Source organism: Leptonotus elevatus, chromosome 21 (assembly GCF_054856555.1).
Source record: "Leptonotus elevatus isolate MCC_2025b chromosome 21, RoL_Lele_1.0, whole genome shotgun sequence".
NCBI lineage: Eukaryota > Metazoa > Chordata > Actinopteri > Syngnathiformes > Syngnathidae > Leptonotus > Leptonotus elevatus.
Window position 1 is genome coordinate 7,152,981 of NC_141259.1, and position 24,611 is coordinate 7,177,591.

Here is a 24,611-nt window from a genome sequence, read left to right on the forward strand (position 1 = left end):
AAATATAAAGGCCATTGAAGGCAATTTCCACTGCATCTTTAAAAGACCAATTTTCATTGCGAAGAAAGGATGCTGATATGCATTTATATGACCAAATATTAAGATTAAAAAAGGAGTACCCCAGGGGTCAGGTTTTTAAAACCCCCGAATATGGGCATGTTTGGATTTCTGTGCAATATTCAGGTTTTGGAAGGGTTACACAAAACTGACTCAAACCAATTTACATGTCAATCTACAGGAAATTAGAAAGATTAGATACAAGATACAAATTTGCAACCTTTTTATTGCTTGTAGTCAAATTACAGCTTGTGTGACACTGCTTCTGTTCTGAGAACATTTGATTCAAATTCAATAAACTCTTGGAAGTTGAACAAGCAGTTCCAGGAGACCGTTCAACATTTAATTTGGGATCTTGAACTCAATTTGATCAGCACAGTGCTTGCGCTACATTTTAGCTCGTCGGTTAGCTTGTCCACCTTTTGATCCCCCACCTACAAGGCTCGGGTTTCTAGTCTCAAATTTAAGATAGCTAGCTAGCTAGTAAACCCAGTGTGCTCTCCTAACATGTCTTACCTCTGATAGTAAAATCTATCTTTCAGAACATGCTAACAGAACACAGAAAGTTGTTCTGAGCGCAGCGTATAGCATACATTGTATTTTATGGCAAGTGTTGTGACCTAGCTTAGAGCCACAGAGGCTAGCGGGTTGTAACACGCTGTTATTAAGACACCCTGCTGAGCCAACCTCTGTCGCCCAGTCTGCAATTGTGAATGACTAACTTTCTCTCAACTATGTACTTACTGCAAACACACGCTGCTTCCCGGGGGCAAGAAGCGCCTCTTGCTAGCCACTGACAGGACAGAAAACATCGCGCGGGGAATAAATCCATAAACAAAAAACATACAGCGTATACTCGCATAGTGAAAGATTGAACAGAGAGGAAGAGCGCTGCGGTGTGAGTAATCTTTAATTACGTCCTTTGAGAGGCCGAGGTGGAGCGTGCGGCGGCGAAGGAATGTGCGCATGTTGTTTGCATTGTGTCCGCCACATGCCATTGTACCACCAGTGGCTCGCTATATCTCCCGGACTCTTCCCCCCTGTCACATTATGGTTATGAAGCTTTCCGCAAGCCTTATCCCACATTTGACCAATACACCGAAAGGCCCACCATTATTTTTAAAGTCTATGCTTTTTGCTCCAGGGACTATTTAGGGAGTACATGTGACCCCGCTGACCCGTTGACCATTCTTTTTGGCGAACTCGTTTCGTAGCACACCCAAAGAAAATTTTTGAGATGTTTGGGCGTTTATTTAGAGAGGTGCCAGACTTGGATGTCGGCCATGTGATCATAATGGCAGATCAACATGGTGGACTTTGAGAATCTCTGCTCAGATTAAAATTTGGTCTAGACTACATCCAACCTGCCCAAGCTACAAAACGATCCAGATTGGAGCGCTTGATTTCCCTCCTGATATCTGATTTTCCAGAACTTTAAAAAAATATATATATATTTTCCCCTGCTTCTTTCATCAGGGGCCTTATTTAATTTGATTACCTTAGCAGTGCACGGTGCCACGGATAGTGCCGTAAGCTTTCTGCAGACGGAAATAGTGGGGCAATGTGCTTGAAATGGATAGGAAACAATCTCACATCCATTATGGCTTGCACATTTCTCAGCTGCTTTATCCTCTTGAGTGGGATGCCAACGGAAATTAAACATTAGTTCATTTGTATTGAGCTTTTCATCATTTTTTTTTTAGCACTAGACAAGTGTTCATAAACAGACCGTCTTTAACCATTAAAATGACTAGTAATTAAAATTTAAAATAACATATTAGTCACGTTCATGGCATCAAAAAGTGTCATTAAAAATATATAATTTTTTTTTTTTTTAACCCACACATTATGGTAATAATTACCAGTGACTTCATCAAGCTGAGACAAACATAATACTGCAGTTTTTAAAGGACACCAGGGTGGTATTAATCCAATTTACATGTCTACACTTGTGACTCACGTTCCGTATTTAACTTGTTTGACATTTCTGCTTCAGTTTCTACATTTGTGTTTGTTCACATAGAGCCCATATTGTGATAATGAGCAGTTGCAAATGTACGATAAACATGCTTTGGTATGTCTGAGTGAAGTTCAGAAGGAGGGCAAAAACAAATCAGATTAATTGAATCTTAGAAATGTGATTAATCACAATTAATCACTTAATTAAAAAGGCCTTTTATCAACATTTTTTTGCCCGCCAAATTTGAAGAAATGGGGGGGGGGGGTGACACCAAATTTTTGACTAGAACAAATATTCTGAATGTCATGCGCATACATGTATTAAATTCAATGCATGTAGTTATGTTTATTGCTCACGCACCTATGCTACCTTAAAAATAAATATACGCTGTCATGATAAAAGATGATCTGCGTTAATACATGATTAATATGATAATTCTATATATATATAAAATTATTTTTTAAAGTCATTTTGCCTTGTGCGACCACAACTACAATAAAACATTTTTAGAATGAATCTTGTTGTATTTCACAAATTTTTAATATTTTGTTCAATTAAACAAAGGTAGACTTGCCGATGTATAGTCCTAATATCCAGAATGTATTAATATATATATATATATATATTTATTTTTAACACATGACTTAACCATGTTTTGAAGATTGCTAAGTGTCTTTCTGTGCATTGTTCTTCAATGTATTAGACGGCGACAACCCTCAGAGGACCCAGAACGGCGCCGTGGAGCTCACCAAGCCCATGTACCAGAGCGTGATTAAGAAGGAAGGCTCCGCCATGATGGGCATGACCATGGGGATGGGAGCGGGCCTCCGCTCGGCCAGCGAGTCCGCCTCGCTGGCGGACGACTACGTGTCGCCGCCCAAATACAAGAGCAGCCTGCTGCACCGCTATCTCAACGACTCGCTGCGCCACGTCATGGTGGCCAACGCCGTCATGGACGCTCGCAAGAGGAACCACTCGGGCTCCTTCAGCTCCAACGAGTACGACGACGAGCTGCTCTCGCCGACCTCCTCGGAGGCCGAGGCGAACTTTGTTTATCGCGCTGGTAAGGAGCCACGTTTCTTGCATTCCGTCTTGCACTCTTCGTCCCCTCCATCTGCGCACTTTTGTTTTACTTTTCGCAGCTGCGATGTTATTCCTCCGCCTGTTAATCACACTCGCGTCCCATCTGCCTTGTTCTATTCGATACGGCGCTTGCGAGGAGGAATGCGATTTTCTTAATGCAGTTATGAGTCCCAGTAGCACGCATGTTCACACATTGGAGCGCACGCTCACGGCAGACGAGGAATTCCCTCCAGCCGGCTTCCTCTGACCAGGCTCGAACAAAGCCAGACACAACAAGGCTGTATGGAACATGCTCTCCCTTAAGACTACTGATTGGCCTGCTTTTTATCCTCTCCACAAGGTCCTGTGGAGAAAGTGGGCAAACACACTTACTTTCCTTGGAACTTCACAGGCAGCATTATTTCCAAATGGGTGTTACCTAAATCAGTCAAAGATATTGAGAAGATTTTCGTAATTAAAAACTAAGACACTACAGTACATTTGCAATTCTCATAAGGAACTATTTATAACAAATTTAATTGCTAGTCAATCTGGTGGTCGGTGGTTGTGCTTTTACTTAAGCTAATGCTAAATGCTATTTTTGTAAACAGTTCAACATCTTTAAACAAGGCAACGCATTCACCATTATCCAACCATTTTTGCTCGGTTCTGGCAGCCATTGTAAGATGGCTGCGCCATTTATTTATATCCCAACATTGTAACATTAGAAACACGCTGCCCGAAAATCTCATCTTGCGTTGGGTCGCAACAGCTACCGCAGGATTAGGCTAGTACACTAAAAACAGAGAATTGTTCAACAAATTTAAGATTAAGCAGAGAATTGTTGATCAACTTAATAAAATTGCTTCAAGTGGTAACACACAATTGAATAAAGTTAATCCAAAGTTGCACTCTGTAACAATTTGCCCAAAAATATCTTTACTATAGCTTTTTTTTTTTACCATTTATAACTGAAACATTTTTGTAAAAAATTGATAAACACCGTAGCTGTTCATAATGAGAACTTCTGCAAGCCTCTGGCCAATGGTTTTCAGACTGCATTCGGGTTTGAATTTCCCACCCTTTGTCTGCGTATGTGACGTCATGTACATGTTGTGTACGTAAAGCTGGGAATATGCAGTTACAGTTTATGGCCACAAGTGGCAGTAGCGATTTAAAAAAAAATCTGCGTTCAGTAGCTTTAAGTTGAATAAACTCATAATTAATTAAACTTAATATATTTACTTTGGATTAACTTAACTCAATTGTGCTTTACCACTTGAAGCAATTTTATTAAGTTGGTCAACAATTCTCTTGTTTAAACAATTGTTTTTTTAGAGTGTCGGACTACATTTCCCACGATTCTTAGACACGGAAGCAGGAAATAGTTCTAGTTCAGGTATGACCAAAACATGGCTGTTAGCGATTAGATGAGGATGAGATTGAGAACGATAACGTAAATGTAACAACTGTGACAACTGACTTGAAAAAAAATACAAAAGAAAAAATGGGATGCCAGGAAGAGGACCTGTGTGAAAATTACACAAATCAACAGAGGTGGCAAATCCAGATACAGAAAGTAAAAACCCTGCCACAGTTTGGCTTTAGCCTCTTGTGCTAGCTAGCTAGCTCCCTAGCAGTTAACCGAGCACCCGGGGAGCTAGCTAGGGAGCTCGCTAGCTACCACTTGGGGCTAAAGCCAAACTGTGGCAGGATTTTTACTTTCTGGACCTGGATTTGCACCTCTGCAAACCAATGGGGCTGGCGAAATCTGCCAGTACTCTGGGGCTGTCCCGATGAAACCTAGACGTCTGCTCACCCTAGTCAAGGATCCATTACTTTTGGATGTCCAAACTGGATTCTCCATCTCTTACTACGAGCCAATAGAGCCACATGATTTCCGCTAAGCTAACAAAAAATAAAAACGGCTCATATCCAAACAGACTTATATTATCATAATAATTCTTTATAATTACATTCTTCCCTGTGATTGACTGGCAACAAGTCCGGTGTGTCGCCTGCCTCTCGTCCGAAGTCAGCTGGCGTAGGTTCAGCTCACAGCAACCCTGAACAGCGGCATAGAAAATTGTTGGATGGATCTAATAGTGCTTTACTGTACAAAAACCCACAAAAATAAAAGGAAGATTTTGCGCTATGTTCCATTAAATACAGGAGTAGAAATATTTCATCTTTCAGTCGTGTCACATAAAATGTTCTTGTAATATTTTTCCGCGACCCTTGTGAGGACAAGCGGTACAGAAAATGGATGGATGGATGGATGGATAATATTTTTCTACATAATGGAAAACAATCTACCGACCAAGATAAAGCTTCAAATAGCCTGGTTTCTTGTTTTATTGGAGAATTAAGAAGTCAGCAGAAAGCCAGGATCCTTCCTTTGCTAAACAAAGTGCAATCGATGATAATATTGTTGCATTCTACACTTCCAAAGTGGTTTTACACTGTAGTAGCTCACCTAAACCATGAAGGCCACATCTGTACTGGTTCTTCTTTTTCAAACAATGAGCATTTTTTTAATTCAGTCTTCAAAACCAATAGTCATTCATTGTGGTCAATATGGACACGTTCTGCAGCAGTGAGCGGATCTTTAGCAGCTTGTTTTGTTCAACGTTCCTCACATGGACAAATATGGTTTTTATTATAGGAGCAAGGGGCTGTCTGGTGTTTGTGCATGTGTGTTTTATTGTGAAAAATAGTAGAAATCCATTTGGGTTGAAAGATGGGGAGGGAAAGTAGAAATGAAGCGTGACTTGATTTTAAATGGTGGAATCCAATTCAAGGACAATTTCATTGGACTGTCTGGATGTTTCTAATAAAGAGTAGCTACTTCGTATTAATGTTTAATGTGATATTTTGCTCTTGATTATTATTGGTTTTGTTGTTCTTGGCACAAATGCTAGAGAAAGCTTTTACTCCATGGAAAGTTGTTTTGAGGACAGACAGGTGACCCTTCAGATTTGATTACCAGTTTTGGAAAATCAAATTTTAAATGTACGGAAGAGGATTAGGGCCAGTGAAGAGAAAAAAAAAGTTGGCAGGATTCTGACTTTATTCTCAGCATTCGACTTTAAAGTCAGCATTCTGACTTTATTCTCAGATTTCTGACTTTCTGACTTCCCCTCCCACAAATCATAGCTCTATGTTACGAAGTCAGAATTCTCCCTTTAAAGTCAGAATTCTGAGATCAAAGTCAGAATTCTGACTTTAAAGTCAGAATTCTGAGATTAAAGTCAGAATTCTCACTTTAAAGTCAGAATTCTGAGATTAAAGTGATAAAAATCAGAATTCTCAGATTAAAGTCAGAATTCTCAGATTAAAGTCAGAATTCTCAGATTAAAGTCAGAATTCTCAGATTAAAGTCAGAATTCTCAGATTAAAGTCAGAATTCTCAAATCAAGTCATCTTTATTTATATAGCGATTTCAAACACTTTAAAGTGAGAATTCTGTGATTAAAGTCAGAATTCTGAGATTAAAGTGATAAAGTCAGAATTCTCAGATTAAAGTCAGAATTCTCAAATCAAGTCATCTTTATTTATATAGCGATTTCAAACACTTTAAAGTGAGAATTCTGTGATTAAAGTCAGAATTCTGAGATTAAAGTGATAAAGTCAGAATTCTCAGATTAAAGTCAGAATTCTCACTTTAAAGTCAGAATTCTCACTTTAAAGTCAGAATTCTGAGATTAAAGTGATAAAGTGAGAATTCTGAGAATAAAGTGAGAATCCTGCCAACCCATTTTTTTTCTCTCTTTACTAGCCCTAATCCTCTTCTGTATAAATGGGACAGTAAAAAACGGATTTATTATTATTTTCTTGTCATGAATGTCAGTTCCTCAATTTAAACATACATATAATATACGGCAATGTGTTTTACATTTTCAGTCAGAAAGGGACACAAAAGGAGAGGACAAAAACACAATCAGTTTCTTTTGGCACATTCTTTCAAAGAATTCCTGCCGACCGATCAGTTGTGATTGGTCAAGGCAGGAGTGGCATCCCTGGCAACCGTCATGCCATTGGCTAAAAAAAAAAAATCTATACTCCATTAATGGTGTCGTGAACCCGCAATGTTATCTCTGAGTACAGAGGGCAGTCAGACGTGGCAGGAGATGGAGGGTGTAGATTTACCCCGATGGAAAACTAAACTTCAGATGGCTTAAAATGACACGCACACACACACACACACGTACGCACCTACCATTCACAAGCTGCACACACAACGTCTAGTACAAACACACACACACCTACAGTCCAAAGCCTTTGGGGAATTTCATTGAAGGCAAGGAACAGTAGAATTCCATCGCACATGCCAGGGGTTCATGCCAAATGACCCTTTAATGGGATATTAAATGGCAGGAATCTGGCTGAATGTTTTTCTTCTTGCTCGGTACTAGATTTCGCCCCGTCCGGTACCATATAGATCATTATTCGCCAAGTGAGTTCTTGCCAGAGGAGACTGAGTGATCCCGGTCAGACGCATTACACAAGTTTGACAGAGGCATATTTGGCTAGAATTTCTACTTTACAGACTCAGGTTGATGAATACAGTAGCCAGATGGTGAATGTAATGCAAGTGACTCCATTGATGTGGAAAAGAGGTGAATGCCTGAAGCAAGTTAGTGGCCACAGGCAGGTTTCTCGTGTTATTATAATAATACTGGTTTGATGCTGTATATCTTGTAAATCAAAAAACCCAAAAGTGATTTTGTCACTTTGTGTGTGTGTGTGTATATATATATATATATATATATATATATATATATATATATATATATATATATATATAATTTTAGATCTGTTGTAAATGTACAATAAAATGCACACAAAAAATATTTCATACTCTTGTTAACATGAAAAATACGGCTGCATCTTTTAGTCAAAAGAAGCAGTAATTTCATCATAATTCATAAAATTTAGTTAAAATTAAAAAGTTATACTGTACTGTAAAAAAGCGAGTGTAATATTGATTTGTATTGAGGTCGTTTTTTCTGCCACTAGATGGCATAATTAAATTTTGTAAGACATTGGTGACAGCTCAGTGCATTTTATTACTGCAAAATTTTGACATGGACGTGTCTTCTGCGGTCATTAATCGCGCGTTAAAAAAAATTGTTGTGTTAAAAGAACACCCCTAATATGTATATATATATATATATATATATATATATATGTGTGTGTGTGTGTTTACAGTCTGTCTTTCCCACGCACACACTTGTATGCCCTTTTGTCAACGCATTGTAGTCTAACAGTGACGTAAAAAACAACAACAAACCTAGCATGTCCTTCAGGGAGTGGCGGATCCAGCAGTGGGAACGACTGAAATTTGGCGGAGTTGCGGTATGACCCTCTTTCCAACCGTCACTCCCGCGGCGATGTTGACCGACCGACGCAGACATTGTTTATACGAAAGTCATACCGAGCCCTCGCAACCTGATCATTTTTAAATCATCAACTTGACACGCCCACCATCAGGTCATCGCATTCAGAGAACGCAGCTGCCCGCTGCCCTCGTCTGCGAAGGAAACTAAGTGTTTCCATTCCATAGTCTGCAACAATAGGCTGAGATTAAGGAGAGACGGAGCTTTTATGAGAGTGTAGTTTTTCCCCACAAATGTGACTAATACAATAATACAATGAATACCATATACAGTGTGTAAGAAGTTTATTAGACTACTTCTCTAAAGAGGCCAGACCATTACAGAAACATTAATTCGATTTTATTAATTACTAACTTTGTTAGTTTGTGTGGTACTCTAATAATTTGTTTAGCACTGTATAATGAATGGACATTTTACCTTAACTGTTGACCATTATTGTGCGACATCTGATTTCAGCAGCTAACTATAGTTAGAATCAATCAATTTGACTGGACCTCTTGGCTTCCACTGCTCAAATGTAAGTGTATTTGGACATGGCATTATGGTAAAATGAATGGAATAGGGTCGCGCCATACCAAATCACCACGTGGGCTTGATGAACCAAGCAGATTTTGATTTTAATGAAACTTGGTGTACTTATTGATTGTGATGGCGCAACACTACATCTCAAATTTTAAGTCAATCGGAGCAAGGGTTTTGGAGCTACGGGCCGTCGAATTAGGAAATGTCCAGCAAAAAGGGGCGTGGCCACATTTATTTGAACCCTTTTATCTCAGGAACTACTGGTTCAATCTTCACAAGAAAGGTATTGTTGGAAAGGGAATTCAACAAGGATTCCAAATCAGCATCAATCATTTTGAAGATTGGTGTAAATTTTAGTAACCTTTTCACCTTTTGCTTTAGTTGACCTTTTGCCTCTTTTTCCCCCGAAAGTGTCCAAATTCAACGACCCGTAATGCCAAAACCTCTGCTCTGATTGATCACAAATTTGAGATGTCATGTTTTGCCATCACTATCAACAACTACACCAAGTTTCATTCAAATCAAAATCTGCTTGGTTAAAATTTTTGCGAGTGATTTGGCACGGAACGACCGAAATAATAGCATCAGCTTGAATAGGTGGCAATTATACAATCTCTGGGTACAGCTGTTAACCAGTTTTATGATTAACTGTTGTTTTTAAATAACCGCAGCAGTCAACAGTCCGTATGTTTGAACTCACGTGTGGCTCAAAATGCGCCATGCGGCATAGTTCTGTTTCCACACGGTCCATTTAGCGGGACACACAACAACACAGGGCTCAGCCTTACTAGATAGGCCATAGGCTGAGACTTTTGAAGCCGAGGGGCCGACATCTTGGGACTCCCAAGAAACGTATCTCGGCATATGCATTTTGCTGCAAAATCAATGCCTACATGTGTAACGGTGCACAAATCGCCAGTTTAAAGGCTGTGGATGAACATTTAACCTGTGAATATGATTGAAATGGAAATCAATTGAAAGTTTGAGTTTGATTTTCAGAAGAGAAATACATACCATACATGTTGTTTCGCTGTTAAGTGTACTATTTACGTTTGAAATGGCAGCTACTTTATATTTTACAAATCAGTTATTTATTTTCACTTTGTTAAAGAAATAAAGTTAAAGCTAATTTGAGCTTTTGAATTTCTGAAACTGAAATATTTCATTTTTTTTTTAAAGGCAGCAACTTTTTTTAAATTTATTTTCAGTTAAAATAAACATTTCCAAAGAATGCTAATGTGATTTTTTTTATGTCTATTAGAATAACCGTAAAAAAACATTTTTTTTCCCTCAGACTATAATCGTACACCAAAATCTGAAACCGTTGCACGTTCCATTCCCATCGAAATATAAAAGTAAAAATTCTCAGTCCACGAGTCTACGGACAGCATCTTGCGTAGCTCCAGCCTTATAAACAACCATCCATGCAAATAAAGGCCTGCACTCGAACAGACACCTCCTTCAAATACACACTGCAGTGAAACACGTAAACACTCCTGGCCACTTTTCGAGTAAAGACACTAATGCGCAACGCCACTCATTTGTACCTGCCTTGGTAAGAGTTTCATCTTTTGAAGCATCCCCATTTGTGGTGAAGTCATTGCGGTGTGACTCTCATTGTTTACTTTTGAATCCTCCGTGTTGATCATTTTTGTATGACTCGTGTTGTCAGGCTACATGACACAAACCCCGATCTTCTTCATCATGGTTAATGATAGTCGGTTGTTTGCCCACGGCGTCCCTGCAGCAGTCTGGATTGCCACACACACAAAAAAAGAAGACGGCGGCTTTGACAATATATTTACTTCTCTTGTCTTCTCCTTCTGGCTGATTTACTGGAGCCCTGATTACACTGTGTTTACTTGTACATGTAAACACAGTGACAACTTGGCAGCGTTCAAACATCGGAAATAAGCTCGTTTCTTCATCTTGCTCCGACCCGTTCTTCACTTCTGTTCCTAAAGCTTCCCTGACGGCCGACAGTGTGACATCTGCCAGACACGCAGCAGCAAAGTAGTGAAGTGTGTAGCGCGGAGTCTTTTATAAGCAGTGGCTCAGTAAATGTCAGACAGCGTAAGCCTGCCGAGTTGTCATTTCATTTGCGCCATGTTTAATGTCTTTGGCTAAATGAGCGCAACTGACTTGGGCAGCAGAAGTGAAACGGCTACAAGGACAAACAATAAAGCAGAGCTGGCAGTACGCGAGCGACAGACCGCTCTTGACATTGTTAAACATACAGATCATTACCCAAACGTGAAATTGAGCGAACCCAAAAGGCATCAAGCGCGGTCCCTCGGTGTCGCACCTGCTAATCAAGACCGTGGCTTGCTTTCAAATCAGAAACCGCATCAGGAGATGTCGTTATCGAGCGCAGCGGCCGTCCCCGTCCTTCTTTGAATTGAAGCAAAAAACAGCGCCCAAGCGTTCACATCTGCGCATCCAGCAATTTGAGCGAGACTTCGGTAAAAGTTGCGTCATCGCAAAGGCGGTAAAACCGGTTAATATGTTTTCCATCCGATGGCCTATGATGACAGTAACCCCTGACTCATATTTCGGCTGCCTGAGACATCCAAGGGACTTTATAATTACGCAGTGATCTGTTCAAGTCTTGACCTACAGTTGCAGGTTAGTGTCGAGCAGAATGCCGATGAGATGTTTCACTGGAAATCTGTTCACCTCATTTCCTCCCTTTAAGATGTTGAGTTTGGAATTTTGTGTATTTTCAAGTTTGTGTCCTCCTTCAGCAGTAGAACATTTTTGTTTTTGTGAACTTGTCTTGAAGACTACAATTTGCTTTTGATGCTTAATACATTCTTTTAGTGAGCCACTCTTAACTCATTCACTCCCATCAATTTTCACTGAAGCAACCCCCTTTGCTCCCGGCTGTTTTACTGGATTTTGACAGATTTTGCAAGGCCCACAGAATATTGTGTTCTATTGCTATAAAAACATAAGAATTAGAATATAGCTAAGTTTAATCAATATTCACATTACTGGTGAAAACACTGGCAAAAAGAGCTTGTTGCAACATGGCCATGGCTGATCTCTTATACTCTGCTGCCACCTGATGGTCGTTTTCTGTAATAACTACCATTGTTTTAAGCGTCCTCTTCATGTCAGAAGCTGTATAAAAGCCTTTTGTATGATCTAGCATAAACAACGTATAAACACGTTTTTTGGGTTTGCATGAGTTAATTAAAATGTGAAAATCCATGAAAACTCTTAACCAGTAGGCGTTAATTATGCTGCTTTATGAGATTTGACCATGAAGCAACTATTGCACTAGGGAACATTATGAGAGGAAAAAGATTCAGTTTAGTTAGATTTTTATGTTGATCAAAACAAAATTGGCATGCTGATTCAGAAATAACAGTCAAAAGAAAATCTTCATAGCAAACGCTCCAGATAAGCAAAATTCCACTGATGAGCTGTAGAAAGACTGTAGTAAGAGGACCTAATTAAAATTAGAAATTCTTGTGTAAGATTTTTTTCAATCCCTACTGAAGCTCAAATTTGAACTGAAGGAACCAATTTATTGGTCTCTTTACAAATTAAAGGAGTACAGGCAAAGCCATGACATTTAAGTAATTGATACCATTTATATTTTAACAATAAATCTATTAAGAAACCGCCATTTGCTGTGACGTATATCTATGCAACGCAGCAAATATAATTTTTCAAATATTCGCCGATTAAATATCATTTCACTTATCTTAACAATTCTGAAGCCCCCTTGTTGTTCTTGTTGTCATGGGAAAACACTCTCTACTTTTCAGGCAGCATGTAATTTTTTTGAGAATTGACACTTAAGGAGGATGAGCTCACCACCCTGCCAGAGGCTTGCCACACATTGTAAATATAAAAGTGTGCGTTTATTTGTGGCCGTAACGCAGACCTTCCCACCGGGCAGACCGGGCTTGTTTATTGTTGTATGTTGCTAACAACAGCACCACATGGGAATGATGATAGTGGGCCGCGCTCATCCCAACAGGTGTAACCTCATCCTCTCTTTAATTTGTCAGCCCTGGTTTATTTTCCCCTCATTTTCGCAAGGTTTTACGGTATGTTTTTTGCCCTCTTCATGCCCTCCCACCATCACCCCGCAGGGATGTTAAGTGAGCTAGTATTTTTGGACTTACAGCCCCATGCCAGAAACCATCAGACTTCTTAGTTTTCCCCTTCGGTGTTGCATGAAACCCCACTGTCAGTGGAGCCCAAAGGCAACAACAATGTCTACCCCAGTCTTCAGCAGCAAAGCAGGGAAGCAAGAAAAGAAAAAAAAAACATCAGGAAAAAGACAGATAAAAATAATAGTTGTTAGTCATTTAGTGGAGATTTGTATAGTTTTTGGCCAAGCTGTTGTTTTAAACTATCTGACTTTTAGATGTTTTAGGCACATATCTTTGGAAACAGAGTTTTTAGTGAAGGGGGGGGGGGTCGTTAGTGGTATCAGCTCCAATAGTTGTGGTATACCAGAAGTGAAGACAGGTGCCCCAGAAGAATAAGCAGGCTTCAGGTTACTTCATATGACTTCTGTCAAGCACTATGCAGTAACAGTAACTGTGTGGATTACTGTCACGGTTGCGTTTGGCTCGTTGGTTATATCGGCGTGGCTTTTTATGGCACCCTTTGGCACACTTTGGCAAGTTGACATCAGTTAAGATCATGGAGTCACATATAGGAAAAGTAAAGACATTGGTTAGGTTACATTATTCCCCTGTGTGGGTGTGACCAAGACAGTATAAGAACAGAAATCCTTTTGGACATATTATACCTTCTTTGGCGTGTATACGATCTTCCTGGCATCATTAAATAGCCTAAGTGGAAACGTTCTGGTAGATAACTCATTCACTCCCATCCATTTTCACTAAAGCAACCCCCTTTGCTCCAGATTTTTAACTGGATTTTGACTGATTTTGCACAGATTACTGTTCTATTGCTATAAAAACATGGGACCTACCAAAAGTAAAATTTGTCTCTTCTTTCATCAGGGAAAAAAAAGTATAGTTGTATCTGTTTCCGTTTTGCGGCAATTAGCATTAGAATATAGCTAAGTTTCATCATTATTCACAAACCTGTTGAAAACACAGGCAAAAAGAGTTTTGTGCAACATTGCCCTGGCTGATCTCTTATACTCTCTCCTATACTCTTTTTGTAATAACTACCATTGCTTTAAGCGACTTATTCATGTCAGAAGCTGTATCAAAGCCTTCTGTATGCTCTAGCATAAAAAAAACAGGTATAAATGTGTTTTTGGGAGTGAAGGACCAACTATTAAAAACGTATTTATACGTTTTTGGGTTTCAATGAGTTAATGTTAGTATAGTGAGTGTTGAAATTAGGTCAGACAAACAAACCCAAATATGCTACTAACGTTAGTGGCTTGAGGAGTTTCTTTACACTTTCTAACATTAGAGCTATTGGAGACTGGTCTGTATGAAACCCTGTCCATCCTTTTTTTTTTTTTTTATGATGTCAGAGTTTTTTTTTTTTCAAACACATCTATAGAAAACAGAACATCCATACTTTTTGTAATTGGTTCCTGGGTTATCTGACTGATAGATCTCAGGGTTGCCCAGTCAGACCGTATCTGTTACCAAGGGTGTCCCTCAGGGGTCAATTCTAGGTCCTGTGGTTTTTTGTCTTTTTTTTTGGTATTGTTCCTGGTTCATTCTCCTCTAACTTGAGAGTAAAAAAAAAAACACTGTTATTATATAGTTTGGTTGTTAGCAAACTGACATATCTGTGAAATCACTTTATGTACACGCTTCTCAACCAAATTTGGCTATTCTGAACAATAAATTGTCTTGGCTTGTCACGCTGGATGTTTTGAATGGATCGTGTGGCTGCCTCACACACACTGCAAAACACTTTAAAAGGTGGATGGAAAGACACACACCCGGCGACCGTCTGCCCGCACAAATACACACTTTCGCCCCACATGTTGCGTGTCTTTCATGTCGCAGAAGTCGACCTACTTGCGACTGTTGTCGCTGCCAACAACGAGCCAAACATTGAGCTAATATATCACCGGGGAATATAAACATCGAATGAACGAGCATTGGCCCTATAATTACACCACTGTGATGATGGTGAACGTTGCCAATCCGCAGTCTAGCACAGCGAACATATGGAAATGGAATGAAGAGGATGCATTCACTCTCTTCAAATATTGGCCGTGCAGTAACTCATTGAACCTATATGACTCCCAATAATAACATTGACAAAACAGCAGTTGAAGAAGCGCCTGGATGCATTAAAAGCTTTCATAAAAATATTTTGGAATTGTAGAAGAAGTGCTGATTCTCAACAAAGCATTAAGCCAAACATTGACAGGAAGCCTTGCATTTATTTTGGCGGGGAGCTACAGGAACGATCCATGTCCAGTACCATATCCAGGGTTGTTACAGCACTTCCTCAAAGAGGTGAACAAGTCGAGCACAGAGAAGTGAACAATGTCAATAAAGGAAAATGCCTCTGATAAAGCCAAATAAAGACCGAGCACTGATAGGACATCAGGGATAATCCGGGGGATTGAAATGGAATGCTTTGAGGGACTTTGATTGCAGACGTTCCTCTCATCTTCTGTCTGCCAAGATGATTTCTCTCTATGGAATATACAATGGAAAGGAAACGTACTAATCAGGCACACATTCATCGCAGCAGCAACACTTAAAAAGCCTGAACCATGAAATATATGAGGAAATTCAGATTCTTTGTAAAAAGAGTATTTATTGGTCGTTTTGAACAAACAAAAATGTTTTACATATGACTTTTGTTTTGTGTCCTATTTGATACATCCAGTCACAATGCTTTGAATTTGTACATTTATAACTATCAAAAATATAATAATAAATAGACTAGGGGTGTCAAAATTGGTGCGTTAATTTTGAGCTAATTAAAAGTTCCTTTAACGCCACAACATTTTTTAACATGCGATTAATGACCAGCCCTTACTTGGGGGAATTCCAGTCGCAACGCACGTCAAAATTTAGCAGTAATAAATGTAATAATAATGCATATATTTGTGGAGACATCTTTTTAATTTTAACTCTAATTTTTATTCATTATTAATTTACTGTATCGACTAAAAGATGCAGCCGCATTTCTGTCGGTTTTCAACTTTTATGTTAACAAGAGAATGAAAACTTCCCAAAAAAAAAAAAAGTTTATTGTACATTTACAACAAATATAAAATGTGAGATTTTGTCAGATCATATAACGTCAGGGTTTTAATGAGAAAAAAATATTATACTGATGAAATAGTGGGCTCAAAATGTCTTGTTTTTAATATGATACGTTTGGCTTTATAGGGTTAACATCGCCGTACAAAAGCGTATCAGTTACGAGACGTTTTTCAGTTTTTGACAACAGCGTATAAGTTACTAAAAATAAAACGGGCTCTCTTTAGAATGTTTTTTTTATGTCTGTAAATCATGTATACCTGAGCTACTTAAAGGCTCCCAGGGCCTTAGCTGTGTGTTTGGGTAGCTTAAAGAAAGCGACTGGCGAGGATATCCAGATGCTGTGCTCTCCATTCAGTGCCTCCTCAAAGCCAAAAGCGCGTCATCATACTCACTGCAAGCAAAACACAGTTCGAGTCTCGAGCTCGTCACTCAACACGGAACACACACTGACACGCTACTTGCTCTTCTTCTTCTCTTGAACAGCATATTGAAGTAAACACACCGCTTGCCCCCCAAGAGAAAGTTGGTTAGGATGTCTAATGACGACGTTATTGCCTGCTAATGATTTACATATGAGATAATGATTGCTTCCATTTTAGGAAAGAAAAAAAGAGAGAGCGTTCACTGACTCACGTTGCGTTCTTTCGTTTCCACTCAAGTCTTTCACGCTCAGTCGTTTTCTAAATGATTTCCTCACAATTACACTGGCGGGGGCCGATTAGTTTTTGAACTCAATATTACCGAATGGAGTTTATGAGTCACAAGTCTCGATCCTATTAGCTAATTTCTTTCCTGATGGCTTTTTTGGAAATATTCTTATCCAAATGATACACACAAACCAACACACTACAAATCACTTTAAAGTGAATTCATTTTATTGTATTTTTTTTCTTTCAGAAACCACAGAGCATGGATCAAGTAAATATGACAAGTGAGTTTACCATCTTTTGCCTTACATATTCATATTGTTGATGTGGAAAGTCTTGTGTAAAAAGATGCAAAAACTATGTTTTGTAACAGTGGTTCTTAACCTTCATACTATGTCAAGCAAAAAAAAAAAAAAAAAAGTGGTCAGAATAAGTGCAATATGAATTCACACGTACAGTGTTCGCCCCCACCCGCGATCGGTGATCAGTTAAAAAATAAATAAATAAATAATTCTTCAATAACCTCTATTACTGTCAGTCACCGTAATGAAGTCTTTTTAAGTTGCGTAAATGAGCTTTGTTGAAATTATTGAAGTTGTTTTTCTACTTCTCATGCAGTGCACGTGATGAGACACGTATTGGCTTTATTGTGTCGTAGGAATAACAAACGTCGCCTGTTCTAAAAAATAGCTCACCAGTGACAGGAGACTGACTTGCTAAGAAGAATTAAAATATATATTTTTTCAAAACTTATGGTACACGTTTTTGTAATAGTTGAATGAAAGAAAGAGTTGTTTTTATGTATTCATATCTTGCAAAAAATGACAAATATAGTTTCATAAAGTAAATCCGCAATAAGTGAACCGCGAAATAGTGAGGGAACACTGCATAACGGAAGGCATGGTGTTCCACAGGGTTCAATTCTGGGGCCTCTTTCATTGTATCTGCTGCCTTTGGGTTCCATCTTAAGAAAACAGCAGTGGTTGTTTTGAACGGCCCTGCAAATATGGGACTCAGCGTCCTAACTGTATGATTTGCAATGCCAAGTTCAGCAAATCTCGTCTAGCACAACTAGTTATCTAGCAAAACGAATGAACACTTCCTTACCATGCATTGAGATGGGGAATACAGATTCTGTTCGTTTTGTTCACCAGTAAACTCGATATCTATAATGATGGTGTATTAGGGCCACATATAAATATATTTTTAGAGGGTGGGGGCAATATTCAGAGGAAAAAAAAAGTTATAAAATTTGACACTTTATAAAGTCGCAAATTTTCGACTTATTAAGTGGCACATTTGCCACTTAATTTTTTTGTACAGGTAGCTAAATTGATGTGTCGAGTCTGCTGCTCTCCGTCATTCACTTGCATTTACCTAAAGTATTCTAGCTTCTGAGTGGTTTGTGTTAGTCAGTTTGCCACTTTTTTGCCACTTTATAAATTTGCAAATTTGCTACATTATAAATTCGTAAATTTTCCACTTTATAAGCTTGCAAATTTGGGACTTAATAAAGTGACAAATTAGTGATTTATTTTCTTGGAATATTACTACACCCCTCTGAAGAAAAATAAATAAATATATATATATATATATATATATATATATATATATATATATATATATATATATATATATATATATATATATATATATATATATATATATATGTGGGCCTAATACGCCGTCGTACTATGTCTTCAATTTTATTATTTTTATTTTTTAATAAATAAGGGTTCGGAGTATGCGCATAGGAAACTGGTGAGGTTCAATACAAGGTTAAGAAACACTGTTTTTGTTTGCTGTAGCTCTTGTATTGTCTCTTTTTACAGTGTGTATTTAATGTTGTGTCTTTTGAGTACTATGCCCACCACACACGCCTTGAATTATTTCCCCTAGACTGAAAAGGCGCACCAAAATGAAGAGAAAAAAAAGCCATCATGCACATTGCCTACATCTTAATCTCTGCTTATTGTTTTTGTGTCATCAGCGGTGGCGTCAGAGCCGATCACAAGGAAAAGGCGAAGGGCAAAGATGAGACGTACTGGAAGGAGATCAATGCCGCCATGGCCTTGACCAACTTGGCGCAGGGGAAGGACGGTGCCCCCGGCACCACCAGCTGCATCATCCAAAAGTCTTCCCATATAGCAGAGATCAAGACTGTTAAAGTGCCACTCATGCGCAATTATTAGCTCCAAGATGAGCCTCCTCACTCTATGCAAACATTCCTGTTTCGGCAAACCATTCGTAAGAGGACTTTTTAAAGGACAAAGAAACATTTTCTTGTTAAAAAAAGTGTCTTCGACAGGACTTGAAGTTGTACTGCAGTATTCCCTATAACGAGACACTTTTTTTTGTAATATTAACTTATTTTTTGATGACTTCTTTCCCCTGTTTTTTTATGCTCAATGTGTATTTTGCCAAAGTGACTTTTGCTCTTGTCAATGCAAAATACAGATACTAGTAGTGCCTCTTTGGAATTTGTGAAGGATTATTTGACTGATGTTTAGAGTCACTGTCGCGCAGAGGTGGCAAATTCAGGTCCAGAAAGTAAAAACGCTGCCACAGTTTGGCTTTACCAGCTAGCTAGCTAACATGGTGCTAGCACGACAACGGAAACAATTAGCGATAAGGGCTAAAGCCAAACTGTGGCAGGGTTTTTACTTTCTGGACCGGCATTTGCCACCTCTGCTGTCGTGATACAGGAAGTGGAAGTGTGTGCCTTGAAAGACCCAATGAGGTCATCAGTCATTATGCACGCACAGACATATTGTACAAAATAACGCAGAAGTAACTCCTTGAGGGACGCATCTCATCCTTGGATTTAGTTTATTCGTGACGACGCTCCCTCTTATCGGAACTTAACATGCAAAAGCTGGACCCTAATCAAGTTACGTTCACACGTGCAGTGACACAAACATGCACACGCTACAAACTTGACCCGTGACCTATAAAGGGATGTTTTTTGTAATTATCAGTGTTTTAAATGGGCGACATTGGTTTTTCATGTTTTTGTGCTCACAAAAAGATACGAGGGGTGAAAAAATAAAAAACACGACAACTCCCCCCACCCTGCTTCATCCTCAGCTGTTTAACATTACATTCAAATTGCTGTTTACAAGAAGCCGGAGGACAAGCTTAAACATTTGACTTTTTACCCCTTGTCTTTCTTTTTTGTTTGTCTTTTGGTACGTGCATTGCAGTTTAAATATTTTGTTGATGCTAATCTGTACATGTGCGGTTGTTACAGTATGTTTTCGATCAGGCTTCTGTACTCGGTTGTACGTAAGATGACCACATTAAGGGCTTCTTTGACATTTGATGAAAAGAGGCTTTTTAAAAAAAAAAAATTTTTTTATAGAAAGTACGTACCAAATGTTTGCAAATTCTAGTTTGACAAACTGGAGAAGCTAAAGCTGACTTTTTTTTATTTTTATTTTTAAGATATCTTCAAGGTACTGTGTATGTCATTACGAAAGAGTATTTGAGCCACAATGAAAAGAAAAAGAAAATATTAAAATTTTAATATATATATTAGGGGTGTCTGCCGATAAAAAAAATCATTGTAATTAATCACATGATTCAATAGTTAACTCATGATTAATTAATCACAAATTTTATGTCTGTTCAAAATGTACAATATTTTTTTTCCCCAAGTATTTATACTCTTGTTACAAAAATGGAAAAAAATGATAAACTTATTCTTTAGTAATTGATACAATAATTCATCAAATTTAGTTAAAATTCAAAAGATGTACTGTACTGTAAAAAAAGAGTGGTATTGATTTGTGTTGAGGTCATTTTTTTGACACCCCTAATATAAATATATATATTTTTTTCTTTTTTTTTCTTTAGTGGGTTCTTAATACTCTATCATGTCAAAATGTACATTCCTTTGTAAATTGTGCAGTTTTGTTTTGTTTTGACAACCCAGACTGTGATTATGGTCAAGGATGGAGAGGGAGCGATGCTGCACAAAGTAACTTTTTGACCTTTCTATATGAATGTGCAAACAGTTAAAAAGATGCACTTATAGACATGTATTGTCATTTAATCAGAAGCCTTTAACATGCCTTTTTACATGAAGTCAAAGAAATGAACCCGATATTTTTCATCTTGGCATGCTTATGGATGTATCATGAAATGAATCACACTCGCTAACCCCAAGGCACTATTTACACAGTGGGGGCCACATGTGTTTTTTATACACCTGCCCCAGACAGGGGAGCTGTAGGGTAGCAGTTTGGGCTGCTCCTTGTGTTTCTAATCGCAACTCTCACACCTCACACGATACCCGCTCACTGGGTGGAGATTGTTCAAGGAAAGAGGCCTCTTCTTCTTCTTTTTTTTTTAAAATCTTTTGTTTTTGTTTTGTTCGATTCTACCCACAGTTTATCCTGGAAAGTGACACTAACAAAAGGGTTTCTACTGCTACAACGTTGGTGCTGTACATGCCTTTACATCCCGTGAGAAATGAAAGGCAACAACAGTATATAAAGCCTATAAATTATTATCACTGACTTTGTAAAAATGACGACATTTGTGACCAATAGTTTGTTTTTGTTTTTTGTTTTTTACTAAGTTATATGAATTTATTTCTCCATTTGTCTATTTGATAGAGACTGGATTTTCAATCCAATGACCAAATGCATATCTCATTGTATTGTTTTTTTTCTTGTCAAATTTATTTTCAAAATGTTTTTTACTTGGTCAAAGCATTGAATAAACCTCAGAATTAAAAAAAAAAATAAATACATGTTTTTTTTTTACTGGTAGGAAATTTTGTCTTATTTAATTTTGGATGGCATAAATTTAGTTCAGGGGTGTCAAATCCAGGTCCTGCAGTATAACAGTGTGTTATACACACTTGAGTGGCCACAGTGAGCAATAAAAATAATTTGTATATTTTGCTGCTTTTATGTACCTATTAAATAACATAAGAACATAGAATTATATCATATACAGTATATTAATTGAGCTGCCAGGTATGTAAATGTTGGAGCTCTATCAAATACAATATTTCTATGATACCATAAATGGTAATGTTACTCTTTTTTCAAATTCTATCCATCCATCCGGTGTGATGACACCATGACACAGCAAAATTCAACTCCCAATCAGGTTGCAACGAGGTCGTCCATATGTTGTTCGCGGCTTTAAATCCAATAAGGCTCTGAAACTTGGGAGTCAATTACTGGAGTCCAGGCTTCAAAGCAAATATGGTGAAGCAGCATTTAGCTGTTATGCTGCACACAAATGGAATATTTTGCCAACAGAAGTGAAGTTAGTATGACGCCATAAAAAAAAGGCATTAAAGTCATCATGAGGAGAATTAAAGTCACCGTGACAAGATTTGAAGTCCTCGTGACGAGATTTAAAGTTACCATGATGATTTTTTTCAGTAAAAGGAAAAAATATTCACTGATGTTAATTGTCGTTTTCCTTTGTTGACGATGACACTTAACTCTTGATTCTAACACTCGGCCACAACTCGAGGCTCATCACAAAATAGGGCATGTTTGTTTATGACGCACAAGGTGCAGCGGTTTTTAAGAGCTAAACAAACTAATCATGACAAGCAGAGCTGAATGTATACAGTGGCGAGCCTCATCTGGCTCATGCCGCACATTAGTGGTTTGAGCGCCTGCCATTACTATCTGCTGTGTATTTTTGCTACCTTCAGAGGCATGTTTGGCATCATTCTTTATTTGTGTAACCCGGGATCGGATCATAATCAATCTTTCGCGAGTTCAAGAGGGCAGCAGCAGCAAAAAATAAAGGGTTTGAAATATTTCTTAAAGTTTGGGGTTTTTCTATATCTGCTGTTGTGATGTGGATACCTAAGGAAGTCTGAACATATAATTTGAAATCCTGTGGTGCTTAGTATCCGGTGTGATACTGTCAGTGGCTTTTATGCACTGTCTGGGTCTAAAGGCGCTCTAGTTGTCCTTCACTTTCAACTGCCAAACCTGAGCAGGAGCCATGAACCTTTTTGCACCACAGAGAACACGAGCGCGAAAACAAGATTGTAAGAAGGATTTGACAGACACATGTTGACAGGAGCCCGTCCGTCCCAGACTGGTAGCAGAAAATGCCACAAACTGGACGTCGCTGCATCCTGTGGTTCTTTTGTCAGTCAGCGCCAGCGGAGACTGCCAAAAGTCCAAACATGCAGGCCTGCTTGTTTTCCTGCGCGTCAGGACCTCAGCGTGGCCCTGTGGATGGCGAATGCAATTTTTTTCTCTACTTCTTATCTTTTACAAATGTACAACGGCGTATTAGAGCTTCTACAAATGTTTTTTTTAGAGGGTGGGGGCATTATTCAGATAAAAAACAACTGCAAATTTGCGATAAAAAAACTGAAAGAAATGTGCAACTTTATAAAGTGGCAAATTTGCGACTTTATAAAGTGGCAAATTTACAAGAGAAAATACTCATAAATTTGGGACTTTATAAAGTGGTAAATTTGCGGCTTTATAAAGTGGCAAATTTGAGAGAGAAAAACTAATACATTTGCAATTTTATAAAGTGCCAAATTCACGAGAGAAAAAAGTCATCAATTTGCAACTTTATAAAGTTACAAATTTGCCCATTTTTAAAGTCGCAAATTTCCGAGTTTTCGCTCTCTCAAATTTGCCACTAATAAAGCCGCAAATTTGCCACTTTATAAAGTTGCAAATTTACCTCTTTATAAAGTCCCAAATTTATGAGTATTTTCTCTCGTAAATTTGCCACTTTATAAAGTTGCAAATTTATTAGTTTTTTTCTCTCACAAATTTGCTACTTTATAAAGTTACAAATTTGCGAGTATTTTTTTGTACAAGTAGGTAAGTTGATCTGTCAAATCTGCTCCCCTCCATCATTCACTTGCATTTACCTAAAGTATGCTAGCTTCTGGTTGGTTAGTAGTTAGTCAGCTGATAGGGGATCAAAAAGTGTTGTCGCTCAAGCTGCCGTGTATGATGAGTAAAGTTTCAATTAAAAATGAATCCGTCTCCATCCTGGCTTTTCATTTTATAAACAGTGTCCCATTAACCACCAATGAATCCTCAAATTAGACCATAGCTACGCTATGTGTATTTCTTTATAAACTTGCAAATTAGCCACTTTATAAAGTCTACTACTCTTTATAAAATTTACGAGTTTAAGTGGCAAATTTGCGAGTTTTTTTTCTCAGAATAATGCCCCCACCCTATAAAAAATTATACATTTATATACGCCGTCGTACAAATAAGATCCCACATATTATCCATTGAAAAATAACTAGTGACATTGCGGTTCATCATGGATTCCCCCAGAAAACTTGATAAGCTTGATAGTCCGAGACGGACTGGGAACAAAATTCGGCCAGGGAAAATATTTGTCAACAACATGCGCCAAATCCTATTGGTCTTTCGGCAAGAAAAGGATGGCGGCCCGCCAGGCCTACAAAGGCTCATGTTTCCTATTTTCATTCATGCCTCTTGTCTGATTTGAAAAATCTGACAACTGCCGGAGACGGACAAGTGGAGATCCTCTGTGCTCCGCCTGCCATTTGACAGACTCCAGGTTTCACCTTGGCAGGTTGCTTGGCCCAAAAGTGAACCTCAAACCACGAAATAAAACCCAAGAAGGTCTTGAAAATAATTTCCCGTTTGATGAGGAAATATGACTCCTGTGGCATGCTGTAGTAATTAGCCACCATGATGTGAAGGATGCCGTGTTCATTAAAGCTTATACCTGCCCCCGAACACAAAATATGAGAAAAACTGCTGCGGCTAATTGTTAGATTTCTAAA

The 24,611-nt window shown here is 38.4% G+C and overlaps 1 protein-coding gene across 1 annotated transcript in view; it reads left to right on the forward strand.

Annotated features, from left to right (window-relative positions):
- mkxa (mohawk homeobox a) overlaps positions 1 to 21,586 on the forward strand; it is a 28,899-nt gene extending 7,313 nt beyond the window's left edge. The window contains exons 5-7 of the mRNA XM_086065391.1: positions 2,721 to 3,080; positions 17,085 to 17,118; positions 18,825 to 21,586. Of these exons, the coding sequence (XP_085921517.1) occupies positions 2,721 to 3,080; positions 17,085 to 17,118; positions 18,825 to 19,026 (596 nt within the window). The 3' untranslated portion in view covers positions 19,027 to 21,586. The remainder of the gene's footprint in view (positions 1 to 2,720; positions 3,081 to 17,084; positions 17,119 to 18,824) is intronic.
- The last annotated feature ends 3,025 nt before the right edge of the window (positions 21,587 to 24,611 follow it).